The following is a 16,549-nucleotide window of genomic DNA, read 5'->3' as shown; positions in this document are numbered from 1 at the left end:
TATTCTAAGAATCAGAAAAAAACTAATTTTCTTGCACAAATTTCTCAAATTTTAGGAAAATTTAGGATTTGATATTTTAAGGCGTGTCTATCGAAAAATTCAAAAAGGTAGAAAAGAAATGTAAAGCGAATTTAATTGCTAGCTGAAATAGTGAATTCTGTTTATAATTCATAAGTTATTGGAGTTATCGCTCTCGAATTTTGGTATAACATTTTTAGAATTTTTAGGCCTTTGTCGTTAGTATGATAAAAATGTTGAGTTTACATTGACAATGAAAGTTCAGTAAAATGTTGAGTTTACATTGACAATGACAGTTCAGTAATTAGTTAAAGGGTGTGTTCATAAATTTAATTCAAAGTTGTCAAGTCCCTATTTTAAAACTTGGTATTTAATTCTATGCTTCGTTGATCTGACTAAGATAGGTTTCAGAAATCTTAAAATATATGTAAACTGAAAATTTTAACGATTTAATCTTATATTTTACGTCAAAAAAGCAAATATTACAGAAGAAATATGTCGTTTAAGGTAAATACTCTCCACTCATATGGTCTTCTATGAGAACATTTACAATACGAGAGTTGATCGCAGACAATAAGAAAATGTTTTTTTCCTTATAATTTTAAATTTTGTCGATGTAGTTATTAGCTGTCAAACTTGAGTTTGCCCAGAACACTTCTAAAAACGAAAATAACCAATTTATTTAGAACTTTCTCCTCAACAACAAACAAGGGGATAATCTTTTTCTGTTAATTTCAACCTAAATATAACAATTTAATCAAAAATAAATCAATTAACTTTGTTAAAGGAAACGTGAAAAGAGGAATGTTCTGAGTTTTGACAGATTTCAATCAACTATAGATTGACTTGTTTTTCATATGGAACACATCAAAATAGGTAGTTAAAAATGTTGTGTACTTAAACTAGGATCCGTTGTCAAATCAAGCAACGACAAAAAAGTTATACTATAAGGTCTGTTCGACAAAATATCATCTCACAGATCTCAGCTTTAAAAATACTTATCAATTTTGTTGTTAAATATTGAAACAAAAAAATTCTTATTTTCCGATTACTTTTCAACAAAACAAAATCTCTTAGAGGTAAATTTGTTTACTTTATCTTTTTAATTAAAAAAGCTTAATACCATTTGGATTAAAATTATTTTAGAATTGACTTTTATAGGACATTAAAATTTAATTCATAAATAACTTTACAAATTAAAAATTATTTTAAATCCAATCACAGAAACCTAAGTTGTCATCAAAAATTGACGTGTTATAATCTAAATTTTTCATTGTATTTGTTTTATAAATACATTCAGCTTAATTACTCAATTAATTTTTTTCATAATCTATCCTTTAACCTGTAAATGACTAAGGTGTCATATCAAAACAAGTTTTGCAGTGCCCCAGGATATAAAATTATAAATAAAACAATGACCTCTTGTATGATGAATTCTAATCTATGTATTCCCCATGACGTTATAATATCTCACCACGATATCTGTCAAAACATTGACATTTTTTTTAACTATTTGAAAATTAAAAATTCAAAAGCAGAAAAAAGAAACGTCAAATTAATGTTCCAAAGCCAGACTCATCGTTATCATAAGAATCCGTTAATGAGGTTCGTTTGCAAATCAACATAATATGACAAAGTTTCCGATTTTATCGATGTGACAGAAGCTGTATCTAATAGAATCCCAATTTGCATACACATGTTTCATCTATAGACACATAAAACACTTAAAATAAAAAAACAATAAACCAGAACCATAAAACAAATTTTGTTTTTAAATGAATTTAAAACAAAACAAGAAAATTTCACTTTTTTAACAATTCTAATTTATTTATTTTAAAATTAAATCCTTGAACACATTTTTTTTCTGTTTATGGTAAAAAAATATACAATATTTTATATAAAACAGGAAAATTTATTCCTGACATAAGTTTAACTAAATACTCTTAATCAATAAGCTAACTAGCAAGTTAATTGTATCTACTTAAAACGTATGATTTAACAAATAAACTGGCACATAACAGACAAAAATTAAAATATTTTTAAATATAAATCCATCGATTTCGATGTCGATTTTTAATTTAATTTTTTTTAATTATGGCATTTTAAATCAGTCCGTCGAGCTTTGATAGTAATTATCACTATTTCAACATAACTGTTGACGGGAACTATAAAAAAATAATAAAAAAATAAAAACAAAAAACAAAAGCTGACTTAACTAGAACTAGACTCGTTTAATTTAATAAGACTTAGATCCACTCAACCGTCATCGTCATTTTTAGAAAAAAGAATATTTATCGTTTCACGGTTTTTGACTTTCGATTCTGACGTTTCTACGGACGAAGTGACAGTTGTTGTTGTTTAACGAGCAGTTTTGGTTACGCTAGGAGGCTGGACACCGTATAATTTGAAATATAAATCGTAGACGTTACTCTTCGAATTGGAAGTTGATCCGGATGATGGCTTGACAGTTGTAGTCGGAGGTTGAGTTGTAGTTACTGCCCATGGTGGAATTATTGTTTGCAGACCTGCGGCAGTCGGTAAGGTTGTTGACTTTTGGATTTGACTTATTGTTGGAACGACATATGACCGCGAGGTTGTTGGTTTTGACACTAGCCTGGAAGTACTGGAAGTCACTGCTTCAAGCGGAGTAGTATACTGGAAGGAAAACCTGTTCGTTGGAGTCTTGGTCGTTGCCAAAGTCGTTCTGATAGATTGATAACTGTAAGGCGTTGAAGTGGTCCATGAGTAAGATCCCGATAAAGAAGGTTTAATAGTAGTTAGTTTTGGTAGTGTTGAGTTGAATTGGAAATAATTCCTGTTGACAGATGGCAATGGAGTTGTCGTTGATGTAGACCTCCAGTTCCATGTGTTTCCTGTTGCAGAATTCTTGGTAAAATTGTTCCAAGTAGTTGTTGGCGTTTTGAAAGAAGATTTTGTTGTAGTTTTTGGCTTTAAGGTCGTTGGTGGAAACTGGAACTGACGGAAAGGATCGTATTTAGTTGTCTTAGAAGTCGTTGTTGTAAATCCTCTTGTTGACCATGGTGATTTAGTTGTCGACGAGGTAGTCCGTATTGTGATTGGTGGCCTTGTAGTTGTTTTTAGTGTTGTGGGCTTTAAAGTGCTTGGGTTATTTTTCGGCGCCTCGTATCTTCCAGAATTATATTTTCCAGAGTTATATCGTCCCGGGTCGTATTGTCCAGAATGTTTAGCAGCTGAACTCTTTGTAGTAGTTGATGGTGATGATTTAGTTGAAGTCTTAACTTGGGCAGTTTGAAGTGTTGGCAGGGCTAGAGGTATAATCTTGGAACTTATCGGAGGTTTTGTAGTGGAAGTTGTTGGATTGGTAAATCTAAATGTATTCGTTTGATATTGTTGGAAAATATTTGTAGTCAATTTCTTGGTGGTTGGTGTAGTCTGCCAAAATGGAAGAGCAGTACTTAAGCGACTTGTAGGTTTCTGTGTGGTCGTTGGTAAAGTCTGCCAAAAAGGTATTACTGTCGTCGGTAAGGTTTTGTTTTGGAATCGGATGGTAGTTGGTGGCAATTTTGTCGTTGAAGCGAGCCAAAATGGAACAGCTCCAAAAGGCGAAACTGTATTCAAGCGAGTTGTCGGTTTTTGAGTTGTAGTTGAAGTCAACCAAAATGGAGTTACTGCAACGCTCTTTTGAGGAGTCGTTTCAAAGAATTGGAAACGGCTGGTTGGCTTCAAAGTTGTCGAAGGGGGTGTTCGCCAAAATGGAGTGGTTGTTGTTGTAGGTTTTTTTGTGGTTGTCTCGAAGAATTGGAAACGACTCGTTGGTTTCTGAGTTACAGGAGGCCAGAATGGATTGGCCACAACACTTATAGGACTACTTGGGTTTATTGGCCTTGGTGTTGTAGTTGTCAGCCAGAACGGTGTAATCTCTGGTTGAATTGTATTCAAATGATAGGGTTGAAGCCTATTAGCCTTGGGTGTGACAGTAAAAGCAGGTGGAGCAGGAGTAGTAAACGTCTTGAACATTTCATATTTTGCCCTCTCCTCGCTCATAGTTGGCAAAGAAGCTGACCAAGCAAAAGGCTTTCCTGGACGTTTCGATGCCTTTACTGACGCAGCCTTGAAGGGATTGTAAACTGGGTAAGCTACTGTTGTGGTTTGTAAGAAGGGGTTCTTCCACAATGGGGCTGCTGTTGTAGTCACTTTCACTGGCGGGAAGGTGATTGGTGGGAACGTGGCTGGTTGGAAAGTAGCTGGTTTGAATGTAGCTGGAAGCTGGAATGTTGCTATCGGTTTCTTCGTGGCAGATTGTACATTCTTTAAAAATGGATTATTCACATACTCTTTGCTAATTGACGGATTATCTTCACTGGCACTACCTTGATACAAATTCACTGATTGGAACTGATTGAAGAAGGGATTTGCATTGGCAACAAATTGGTTTGGAGGTGGCGGTGGCGGCGCAGTATTCACACGCTTCAGGAAGGGATTTCCACTGTACGCGTTGTCGAAGACTGGCTTAGTTATGTCAAGTGCTCGCCCACCAAATTTATATTGACTTTCCTTCGCTCCTCCATAAGTAATTGAGTTCCTTGATGTCGATCCAAAACCTTGACATTGACGAGTGTAGTCATCAGCTTTCCCATTGCTGCAGTACTGGTCATAAACCCTCCACGCATTGAATCCATTTCCATAGATCCTCTGGTGCTCTTCGTAGATTTTCTTCACGCATTGCACATCGTCAGTTATATCACTGTCTTCCAAGTCTGCACAATTAAGCTCACAAGCCTTACCCTTTCCTGGTGGAGAGCACCAAAACTCGTCGCTGATGTAGAACAATCCATGCGAATCAGCCGAAGAAGCAGAAGTATTGAGTCCAGACTGGTGTTTAGCTATGCACACCCAACTTGATATTTGATCTGTTGGAATGCGATGTTTGTCCCGGAGTTCCTTGGCTAGCTCACAGTCTTCATAGACCTTGCCTTTAGGTTTGTTCTTTGACTGGTAACCAAAATCTTGAGTAGTTCTCTGAACGGGTTCAAAGTCCTCGATTGATGCACTTCCATCGGAGCATCCTCGGGTATACTGCTGCGATTGATCCTTGCAGTAGGGATTGTACACCGACCAGGCATTGAATCCATCTCCAGTAAGCCTTGTATGCTCCTCGTGAATCTGTTTCACACACTCAATATCATCGCTTATATCACTGTCCAAAAGCTTGCTACAAGGCAGTCCACATGCCTTTCCATAATCGTCGCGATTATTGGAACACCAAAAGAGATCACTAATTTGGAAAAGTCCGTGATCAGCACTTCCATCGGCATTCAGCCGACCAACTGCTGACGTTTTGAAGTTTGACTCGTGCTGGGCAATACATACCCAAGTAGGAATATCTTCCGGGGGCATGTGGTATTTATTCTCAAGTTCATTTGCAAGCTCACAGCGTCCATAGACCTTGCCCTTCGCAACGGGCTGATAATCTTCGATTGAATTAGAACTGATTGGCTGGGAGTATGAATTCTGGGAAGCGGCTCCTCGGAGATTTCCACCGTAACTGGGACAGTGAGAAATATATTTTTCAGCACGACCTTCACTGCAGAATCTTGGGTATACAGTCCAGGCCTTGAAACCATCCCCTGATAAGTGTAAATGCTCGTCGTAAATTTTCTGAATGCATGCGACATCGTCGCTTATATCACTGTCTTCAAGGTCTGAGCAAGACAATCCACAAGCCCAACCTTTGCCCGGTGGAGAGCACCAATATATGTCACTGATTTGGAAGAGTCCATGGTCTCCATAGCCAATGGCTGAGGTATTATAGCCTGATTCATGTTTTGCAATACACACCCATGTGGCAATTTGATCCTCGGGGAGGTGGTACTTGTTCCGCAAATCATCTGCAAGCTCGCATGCATCATACACCTTTCCATGAGGCTTTCCTCCATCTCCTTTACTTGGCTTTGTGTAGGCCCGATATTGTTCCGAAGCCCGATATTGCTCCAAGGGCTTAGGTTCTTCAATATCAATGCCATCGAAACAGCCCCGAATGTACTTTTCAGAAGCCTCATGACAATGTGCATTATACACCGTCCATGCGTTGAACCCATCCCCCGATATCCTCGTGTGCTCCTTGTAAATCTGTCTCACACATTTCACATCATCGGTGATGTCTGAGTCGAGGAATTTACTACATGGCACTCCGCAAGCCTTCCTTTGGCCACCCTTCTTCGAGCACCAAAACAGATCGCTTATCTGGAACAGACCATGGTCGGCACTTCCATCGGCATTCAGACGACCCACAGCAGAGGTGTCGTAGTTTGATTCATGCTGTGCGATGCACACCCACGTTGGAATTTCATCCATCGGAATTTTGTGCTTGAGAAATAGCTCCTTCGCCAACTCACACCTTCCGTAGACCTTTCCCCTGGCGGTGGGCACAAATGATTCCTCTTCCTCGTCCCGCACATAGTTCGTTGTGATGGACTTCGAGCGGATGTATTCCCGTTCCTCGTTTCCGAAACAATCCTCAATGTACTCGTACGGGTTGTCTTTACAGTACAACTGATAGGCATTCCAAGCGTTAAACCCATCCCCCGACAATCCCTGGTGCTCCGCATGGATTTTGCGAACGCATTCAAAATCGTCACTTATATCATCGTCACGAAGTCTATCACACGACACTCCGCATCCGACGCCCTTGCCAGGAGGCGAACACCAATACTCATCGCTCAACTGAAAAATGCCATGGGAACCAATCTTCGCATTACCCCTAAAAGCCGACGTGTCCAACGAACTTGAGTGTTGCGCAATGCAAACCCAATTAGCGACATCGTTCACGTCCACGCCATGACCATACCTCAACACTTGTGCCAATTCACAGCGCTCAAACACTTTGGCTGCTGTCAGCGTGACATGTTGTTGGAATAAGCAAACCAATAACGCGCTAACCGCGACACGAAAAGACCTCAAGACAATGACGTTTGCTTGATACCTGCTGCTGCTAGCCCGATTCATTATGCACGCGACAATAATGTGATGTCGGCGTCAATCGTCGGTAACATGCAAGCGAACAAAACAGAAAACAACCGTAAGATAAGTTAATTTGAAAATTAAACAAAATTATAAAATCAGAAGTTAATTATTATTCGTGTTTAAATTCGTATTCGAATTCGAAATCGGAATCAAAGCCAAACTTCGAATTATACGGGAGAGACGTTTGTAGGTAAACCTGCGTTCGCGTTCACGACTAAATTCCAACTAACTTTTGAAGATCTTACTGCTGCCGCTGCTCATCTGCCCAGATAGATGATGTTTATCTTTAAGTAGCTATTCAGGGGTAGTTAAGTTATGTATACCTATACCTCAGTCCTCATTATATTTCCTCACAATCAATAAGACAAACTAACTGACCAGACGACTAGGCTTGTGTTGTCTGACTCTGAAGTCTGAACCCAAAGCCACATCAAAGCAGGTTCTATAAAGTATAGAAATGAAGCTTCTTTCTTTTGGTCAGACAAAAATTAATATCAAAGATTAATGGCTTTTTTTAATCGATAGCGGATACCTGAGTAAAAGGAATAACAGCACATAAAAATAAGTGTCAAAATGATTTGTCAGTTGCGAAGTACATCAATTAATTTAGATTGACAGATGATGATGATGATGTTGATTGTCCAAGCCGTATCAATAGTTACATCAAATTAACTTCTGACGTTTTGCGATATTGATACTGAATTTATCATCGTTTTGGAATGGACGGCAACAAGTTTCCAGATGAATCCTTTGGAACTACTTTGACAGTCGATAGTCTGAAGTCTCAAATTAGAATAAGATAATTATGAAACTATTTTTGAATTTAGAATGACGCGAGTTATTTACCGTAAATCACCAGGTTATTGGACAAAGCATCAGTGTAAACAAAGTCGTTTACACGCTTTTAATTGTTGTTTATTTTCTTGCTTCATGTTTCGTCTTTTTGTTCTTTTGTTGTTATTTTTTGTATGCAGGATGTCTATAGAATTTATTTTAATAATACTGCAAGATTTTGTATGACTTCAACTTTTTTATTTTCTTGTAGTTTTGTATTTCTTTTGGTTTTTGTTAAATTTTGGATGACCTTAACATTGTTGAAAATTTATCTGAAGAATTTTAATTTATATATTTAAATCGAAACTGTTAATTGTATAATGATGTAGTTTTTAGTGATTTAATGACTTTAGTGTGGTTTTATTTTTATTTTGTTTATATCTATGTGGATTGTTTTTTGTTTATACGCCTCGGAAGTAATAATGTTTATGTTTTTTTATCTGAAGGAGAAATGAATATGAGAGTTGTTCATGTTTAATTCATGTAATTAGTGTCATTTGGTTAGTAAACGAACATCGTTTTTAATAGTTTTAAACGCTTAAACACTTTTGTTTTTTATCTGGATCTTGGCTTTTTCATGAACAGAATGCGGTTGTGTGGAAGCAAATTTAAAAGAGAATGAATTAAAAAGAAATAGTTTATATTTTTCGTAATGTAATTTTCGTATTCTAATGCTTGATAGTCAAATAGAACTATCTGAAGTGTCCTCAGCAATAAAAACAACAAAAGAAAACAAAGCACCCGGTATAGATGGTTTTCCGAATGAGGTCTACAAAAACGCAAGCATTTCATTTGTTGAAGAGATACACACTCTACTAAGAGATATCTTTGAAACAGGAAATATACCTTCTTCCTTCAGAAAGTCAATAATTTTCCCTCTATACAAAAAGGGTGATGCCAGTATCGCTTCCAACTATCGTGGGCTCTCCTTTCTGGACACGCTTTACAAAATATTTTCAACAATCCTGCTTAGGAGACTCACTCTCACTCTCACAGTTGACCAAGTCTACAACCTTTCTTGTATCATCCAACTTCAGCTGAGCCAGAAGAAAAAGCTTTACGCTTTCTTCGTAGATTTGTCAGCAGCGTTCGACAACATCAACAGAGAAGCTTTGTTTTACAAATTATCAAAGATAGGCGTCTCAAAACTGGTGTCTATTACACGTTTATTTTACAAAGATACGACTGCTACAGTCTGGGATGGAACTAGTACGTCTAGCTTCTTCTAGACATCCAAAAGAGTCAAACAAGAATGCGTTCTGAGTGCCTTTCTATTTGTACTATTCCTAAACGATCTACACTTAGAACTTCCAACTGGTCTCACTGTGAATGGTATGCAAATAAATGTTTTCTTATACGCGGACGACATAGTTCTTCTTTCTGACAGACCTAGTACCCTACAATCGATCATCGATAGCTTCGGCAGATATTGCAATAATTGGAACCTTGCTGTCAACTAAGAAAAGTCTGAAATAGTAGTTTTTAGGAATGGAGGTAGAAGAGCAGCAGCTGAAAAATGGTATTTCAACAATGGTGAGATAAAGATAACTAATAAATACAAATATCTTGGCGTTTACTGCTCTTACAACATTTCCTGGTCATATCACTTAACAAAAAGGCTTACATCATCGAAAAACTCAATCAACTCAACATGGTCGAAATTTGTAAAGAACAAGTTTGGTACTCACTCTTCTAAATATAAAATGCACGATGCAGCAACAAAGTCAATAATGCACTACTGTGCGCAAGTGTAAAGATAGGTACATGGAACACATTCAAACTGAAAAACTACAACGTTTCTTCGTCAAAAGATTCTTTGGTCTGCCTGATAATACGTATAACTATGCAATACACATCAAAATTAGTCTTCCAAATGCTTTACTGAGTACATTAAAGATACATCTGTCATACATACGTAGAGTAATGTTAATGCCACGTAACCGCTTACCGCGTATCCTCTCTGAAGCAGTCATAGAGACAAATATTTATTGGGCCCAGGAATAGTCAGGCCTTTTCTAAGAGATGGAGATTGATTTCAGTCGCGAAACTCCAGTTTCAGAATGGAATCAAATGTACAAATTGCTGCTGACAAAGCTAACAGAAAAGCATTGGAGCGATTTTACCAGCAATGCAATGCAGTTCCAGTTTCACCACGAATATTTCAATATTTTTTATGCGGAAGTCCCGAATTACTTTGAAGATAATAATGTCAGTGGCATGATCAGCTTAATCTTCAAAGCAAGGTGCGGCCTTTTGAAGTTAAATGCTAAAGCTTTTCGCAACGACTCTGTTGGCCTTTGCACTCTATGTAATCAGGATGCGACAGAAAATACTTACCACTTCATTGGTGTGTGCCCCATCTTTAGAGGATACCGACAAAAATATCTTCGAAATGTAACTCGTTTAATGATAAACGAATTTTGTTAAAAGTTGCTAAGCTTTGCTTTCATTTAATTAACAAATTTTTTTTAACGTGACCTTAACCTTAATTTTGAATACCAGCTTAATAATGTTTTTGTTCAATTTTTAATAGAAATAAAATTAAATTATCTATCTAACTATTTTTCTGTAAAACAAATGTCTCCGCCGCTAAGTCGCTAAGGGCTATACAAAAGAAATCCAAAGGTGTCCAAGAATCTGTACTTTATGTTGCTATTTGACAGAACAGCTGATTTAATTTAAATTTGATTTAAATTGTATACATACTGTACATATATTTCTTGGACGATTCCGGTGAGTTATTAAATTATCGATTGAAAATTTCGTTTTACAAGAAATTTGGACTTCGAAATCTTAATGTTTTTCTGCATTTTTTTATTTTTTTTTTTGTTGACAGCTATCTAAATTTAGTTATACAACTCGTTCAATAAATTATCTAAAAATTCACGTATCCAGAAATTTCTATCTTACCGAGACTAAAAAATTATCTAAAAATTCACATATCCAGAAATATCCATCTTACCGAGACTAAACGCAGCCAAATAATACGACTTTAGAGGCTTGTTTGGTGAACACACAAGCAGATTTGAAAAGAACTGGGATTATACAAAAATATAGTTTTATTACATCGGAAGTCTCAAAACTAGCTACAATTTTATCAAGCAGAAAGATTCAATTTCATATTCTCAAAAATGTTTGACAAGCGCAGTTCGATTAACTCAAAACTGAATATGTAAACGCTTATCAAAGTGTTTCTTTTGTTACTTTTCAAATATGCTGGATGGAAATACGATTTTACATTTTGATGTTTTTCTGGTTTGAAAAGCATATTTGAGAATATAAAACTCATAAAAACAAACCTGAAGTAAATTTGAATTTAAGAAAATGAAGACATCAAGCGGTTTATAAGTAAAAATAATGGGTTAACTTTTACGGACAAAGATATATGTACATATTTCAGGAGTATTTTTATGATAAATTGACTTTTTCTGCAGACTTCATGTTTTAAAATATTCCGAGTAGGCTGACGTTAAGTAAAACTCAAATAGAAAGTTTTATTTGACAGCATGTTGGAAGAATGAAAATGCTAATGGTTACAATCCGTCAAATACTAATTAAACAATATTTGTCTAAATCCATCGTAATCGAAAACCTGTACGTATTCCTTAAAATACTATCACTATGATTGCTAAAACCCGTGAGACTCCATTTAATTATGAACATTTCTAACGTAAAATAAAATGTTTCGCAGCTCATGTCTCATGTCAATTTGACAGTTCACTAAGTATGTATAACTAAAAATCTAAATTAAGATAAAGAATGTACCCAGCTGTTTAAAAATGAACTTGAAGTATTTGAATAAAAAACATATTGATTTGATTCCCTTAAAAGCAAAAGACAATGGGAAGGTTCAGACACAACATAAGAGACTTCAAAGGCTGTGAACTTTGTTCTTTGAAAGACAAGTTAAACCAAGGCAACTAATTATTTTATTAGATGTCAAAATTGAAACCCTAGTTTACCTAAAACATTATAGTCCAAAAAAAAATCCTCCTGTATTTTGTGTTTAAAAGAAATTTTCATAATTTATTTTCCAATTTGACAATTACTGACATTAATTTTAACTGCACAGAAAATAAATAAATCATAGAAGAATGAAGTATAAGGTTTTAGTTTAATAATGAAGATTTTTGTAGACTAACTTCCCATTCAATTTTTGACAGTTGGTTAATAAGAGATTTGACACTTTGTGTTGCCTGAACCTGAACCTGTTCAATGTATAGGTACCTTGGCTCGATTGAATTTAATATTGTCATTCATTGTCAAAAATGAAATGCAGTAAATTATCAAAAATTACAGAGTTGTCATTTCCTATAAAAGCTTTAGAATTTTTTTGGGAAAAAATTCGTCATGAATTATGAATAAACATCGATGTTGTTTTGTTTGTTTTACTAAACCAAGCCAAGCTAAGAATATATGTAAATATAAGAACTTGTCTTCTTTTTGCTAAAGAATAAAAGAAATAATAGGATACTTTTACTTTTAATAGTCATTTTGTGGTAAAGTGAAGATCAAAAGTTCTAAGAAAAATGTTAATCAAGTGTTTTTAAGTGGTAATTTAAATTCACTAAAATATGCTGTGACAAGTCTTTTTTGTCAGAAATGGAACCAACATTTTTCTTTTAAGTGGTTCCTAATGATTTAGTATACCATATCTATCTATTAAACAAATATTAACATATTCTTTTTATTGATTTGGTAATTAATAGTGAATTCTAGAAAATATAAAAAAATTCACAAATTCAAAAAACCAAAAAATAAACATTTCCAATCCGAGTTCATATGAGCTTAGCTTTATGCTTAGCTAAAAACGAATAATGACAGTAGTGTTTATATCCTATTAAAAAATTAAGTCACGCACATACTTACCCACATAAATTTGGTGATCGAGGTGAATGGAAACGTGACTAGGGGCCTTAAGTATGAAAGGTTTTACTTCAAACCATAACCATGACCATGAAAATTAGAAACGACATTAAAAATAAAAAAACAAAAACAAGTAGTTAATGTGTCTACAAATAATATAATGCATTAGAGATAATAACAAATTTAACTAACAAGAGTTTTATTATTATGATCATAAACATAATAATAACGAGGGAACAAAGAGTTATATAATATCACTTTGGCTTCGACTTCCAGATTTGAAGGATTGAATTTGAAAGATATTGTTAGTGGTCTAGTGTGTACCTACTTAAATAATGATATTAAAATATAAATTTCAAATCAATTTAGATAATTACCGAAGGTTTCGATCAATATAGCCTGAGGGTATCAAGACACGAAATAAATATATCATTGATTTAAAGCCAACGATTACCATTATGAACGCTTTTTATCCGTTGTTACCTAATACTCTATTAAAAATAACAGATCACTTATCCATAGCTTTATTTTTGACACTTCTGATACTTGAAAACGTCAAACAAAAAATTGATTTATATATTTGTGTATTCAGTCTGATTCGTCAAACTTAAAATGTTGACATTTCTCAAGGTTTGAACGTCCCTAGAATCTAAATCAAAGAGAAATGTCTGTGGTTACGTGTGTACGGACGAGATATCTTTTTTGTTAGCCATATCTCAAGAATTAGAAGAGATATTGACTTCATATAAATATTGAGTGGTTGGTTGTTCTCTGGTTAAAATTGTGGAAAAAACCTATGTAAAGTTTTCTTAACGATTATTTTTTGGAAAAAGGAAAGACATTTACTTCGAAGTTTCTATCTTTCACAAGACGCTGTTAATGATATTTTGTAAATTTTTAAGAAATATCCAATTGACAGGCTGTCACGAATGTGAAGTTTTTCGCATGGATCGTATTTCAGTCTCTTTATTTTATTCAGAAAAAGAAAACAACCTTTTTCATTAAAAAAATACTTCTTTGTTCTTGTTGGAATTATATATTCCTAAAAAATGTTTAATAAGAATTTTACAATACACAAACCAAATCTGTCAAACTGACATATTAAATTGTATTTTTGCTGCAATACAAAGAGATGTACCTACATAATTCTCTCGAGAATTTTGAACTGATAATTTGATTTTAAATTTTAAAAAAATCAACTTGTGTAATAATTGTACTAAAATATCTATGACCAGATGTCAAATATAAAAAAGAATTGCTGATGTGTCTGAATTGAAAATGATAGCCCCAACACCACACTATTCTCTTACTCTGACTTTTTTGTGAAATAATCATACAGAAATCTTTTCGTTTGGAACATCTTTTATATAAAATGTCTTGTCTACGAACTATTCTGGAAAAAAACATTTTGTTAACACTGAATTAGATTTTTAAAGAAACTTTCAGAGGTTTTGGCGCCAATTAATCGAAAAAGGCTGATTTACTTAATCCAAAATTGAGGTCATAAACCATGGTATCTCTTTGAACATTTAAGATTACTGAGAATATACCAGGTGGAATAAACAAGAATGGCCCATTGACAATTATTGCAACTAGCCTTAAACATTTTACAATAATTAACTTATTAATACTTAATTTAGAAATATCGACAGCAGTATTTGAAAATAATTGGCATTTTTATATTTGTATTTCTAGATGCTCCCGTTATTTTGACTTTGCCTCATATGCTTGGTGCTTCAAACGAATATAAAAAAATGATACGTGGTCTTCGGCCAGATCCCAAAAAACATCAGACCTTCGTTGATGTACAGCAGGTAAGTTTTTAATATACATAATTTCTATTGTTAACATCTTTTGAGAGTCTTCAAATTTGCTTCTCTCGAGGTGACATATTTTGACGTTCTTTCCTTGTAATTCTTTACGTCAAACGCAAACAACGTCAAATAACTCTAAATAATTTCATCATTTGAAACCTAATACATATTTTCTATTTTGACAGTTGACAGGAACGCCACTTCAAGGAGGCAAACGAGTGCAGTTTAATATGTTTCTTAAGAGTATCAACAAAATCACTTTGACAGAAAACTTAACGACAGTTTTAATGCCAGCCATTTGGGTTGATGAGGTACGATATTTATTTCTCCTGTCACATTTACATATGTCAACTGAATTTAACTCTCCTTCTTTGTTTTACAGGGTGTTCAACTTAATGCCGAATCAGTTCAACTTCTCAAATCAAAACTTTTGAACTCCCTCAAAATTCTCAACATTGTACACTGGTCGATTTTATGTGCTGGCATTGCGATAACTTTAACTTCAACAATGTTTTATTTTGCTTTTCGAAATAAATCTGAGGATGAAAGTAAAGTTCTTGAATAAATTCATAAAAGAAAAAAACAAAAAAAAGTCATTTATAATAATAAATTATTAATGTGTTAAGATCTTTAGAAAAATTAAGACATTTTAAAAAGAAAAAAAAAAAACAAAAAGCCCAAAATGACACTTTCTTCACTACATGTATACACATCACATAAAAATCCTATTTTAATTGACATTTCGTTAAAATAAGTGTTATTTCTGCTTGTTTTTTTTTTTAATTTAAGATCAGCATTTTACATTTACTTATTATGTACGTATTCTCTCCGACCATATTTCACTCGTTTTATTTTATTTTTACTGAAAAATGTGATTTAAAAAAATATAATGTGATTATATTTGTTATGTTTTAAGAGCAAAATCTTTTTGTTATTTACTTATTTAATAAAATTATTAAAAAAATAATCTAAATTGTATGCTTTGTTATTTTTCTGGAGATTTAAATTGGTAAAACAATACAAAATAATTGATCTTTTGTGTCCAAGGGAACACGATTGTAAACAGATTTTTTTATCAAAATATTGGTTGGCGATGGACCTAGTGTCAAAATAGTGCTGTCAAATCGTTACTTAAATTTATTTTTGCTCATTTGTTTGCACTTCGGAAAAAGAAAATGGGTTTGATCTTTTGACCATAGACAAACCATAGATTTTGACACATTTAATTTAAAAAAATTGATCTATTTTTCAATTGAAAACTGTCATTAAATAACATTTTCTTTCAAAACCAGACATTTAAATGAAAAAAAAAAAAACAGAAGTTTATAAGAAATAAAAACAATTTTTATTTTGGATTTGATAGATTTTCTTGAAAATATTCGAATTTAATTGAATTTTCTAAAAGTTCGATGAAATTCAATAAATTTTTTTAAGATTGACACATGAAAAATAAATTTGCAATTGACATTTTCATTTTTAAGCTCTGAGTAGATCACAGAATTGTCAAAATAAAAGCGTGTTTTCTTATCATAACTATATCTAAGCACGAAATTTTGTAAGGGTAGAGATGCTCAGAACTTGATCAATTCAGTCCCGATAAAATGACGGAGTAAATCGCTGAACGTACCCGTGGCATGATGGTTAGTGCGTTGGACTGTCATGCAAGGGGTCTTGGGTTCAATCCCTGCCTGTGCCACCTTAATTTAAAAAAAATAATTTTCGCGGGTACTGCCTCTTGCGAGGAATTGACAAATCCTTCAAGAGTAATTCTTGTCATGAAAAAGTGCTTTCTCAAACTAGCCGTTCGGATTCGGCCTAAAATTGTAGGTCCCTTCCATTCCATTCCTGACAACAGTACTCGCACAGAGGAATGGTTGAGAGTTGTAAGTCACTAGGCCCTGGTCCACAACGGACTGTTGCGCCACCCCATTTGATTTTTTGATATGAAATCGCTGAACGATGCCAACTTCAATTTTTTTGTGATGACTTGAACCTAAATGACAGTTTGTACT

The 16,549-nt window shown here is 34.1% G+C and overlaps 2 protein-coding genes across 7 annotated transcripts in view; one reads left to right on the top strand and one right to left on the bottom strand.

Annotated features, from left to right (window-relative positions):
* The window catches only part of LOC129943999 (sensory neuron membrane protein 2), a 47,266-nt gene extending 31,762 nt beyond the window's left edge, over nucleotides 1–15,504 (top strand). For all 6 annotated transcript variants that reach the window (XM_056053112.1, XM_056053107.1, XM_056053110.1 and 3 more), the window contains 3 exons: nucleotides 14,419–14,537; nucleotides 14,723–14,848; nucleotides 14,920–15,504. In XM_056053112.1, coding sequence (XP_055909087.1) covers nucleotides 14,419–14,537; nucleotides 14,723–14,848; nucleotides 14,920–15,102 — 428 coding nt within the window. In that variant the 3' untranslated portion in view covers nucleotides 15,103–15,504. The remainder of the gene's footprint in view (nucleotides 1–14,418; nucleotides 14,538–14,722; nucleotides 14,849–14,919) is intronic.
* On the bottom strand, nucleotides 1,825–7,271 carry LOC129943998 (uncharacterized). The gene has a single exon (XM_056053106.1). It carries the CDS (start codon nucleotides 7,003–7,005, stop codon nucleotides 2,377–2,379), a length of 4,629 nt encoding a protein of 1,542 aa, XP_055909081.1. The 5' UTR covers nucleotides 7,006–7,271; the 3' UTR covers nucleotides 1,825–2,376.
* Nucleotides 15,505–16,549: the final 1,045 nt, after the last annotated feature.

The sequence above is a fragment of the Eupeodes corollae genome, chromosome 2 (genome assembly GCF_945859685.1).
Source record: "Eupeodes corollae chromosome 2, idEupCoro1.1, whole genome shotgun sequence".
Taxonomy (NCBI): domain Eukaryota; kingdom Metazoa; phylum Arthropoda; class Insecta; order Diptera; family Syrphidae; genus Eupeodes; species Eupeodes corollae.
The sequence above is the reverse complement of the archived record's forward strand: the minus strand, read 5'-3'. Positions and strand labels throughout refer to the sequence as shown.

What these genes read in the sequence shown, in the direction of transcription:
- LOC129943998 (XM_056053106.1), bottom strand. Translation starts at nt 7,005, where the DNA reads ATGAATCGGGCTAGCAGCAGCAGGTATCAAGCAAACGTCATTGTCTTG.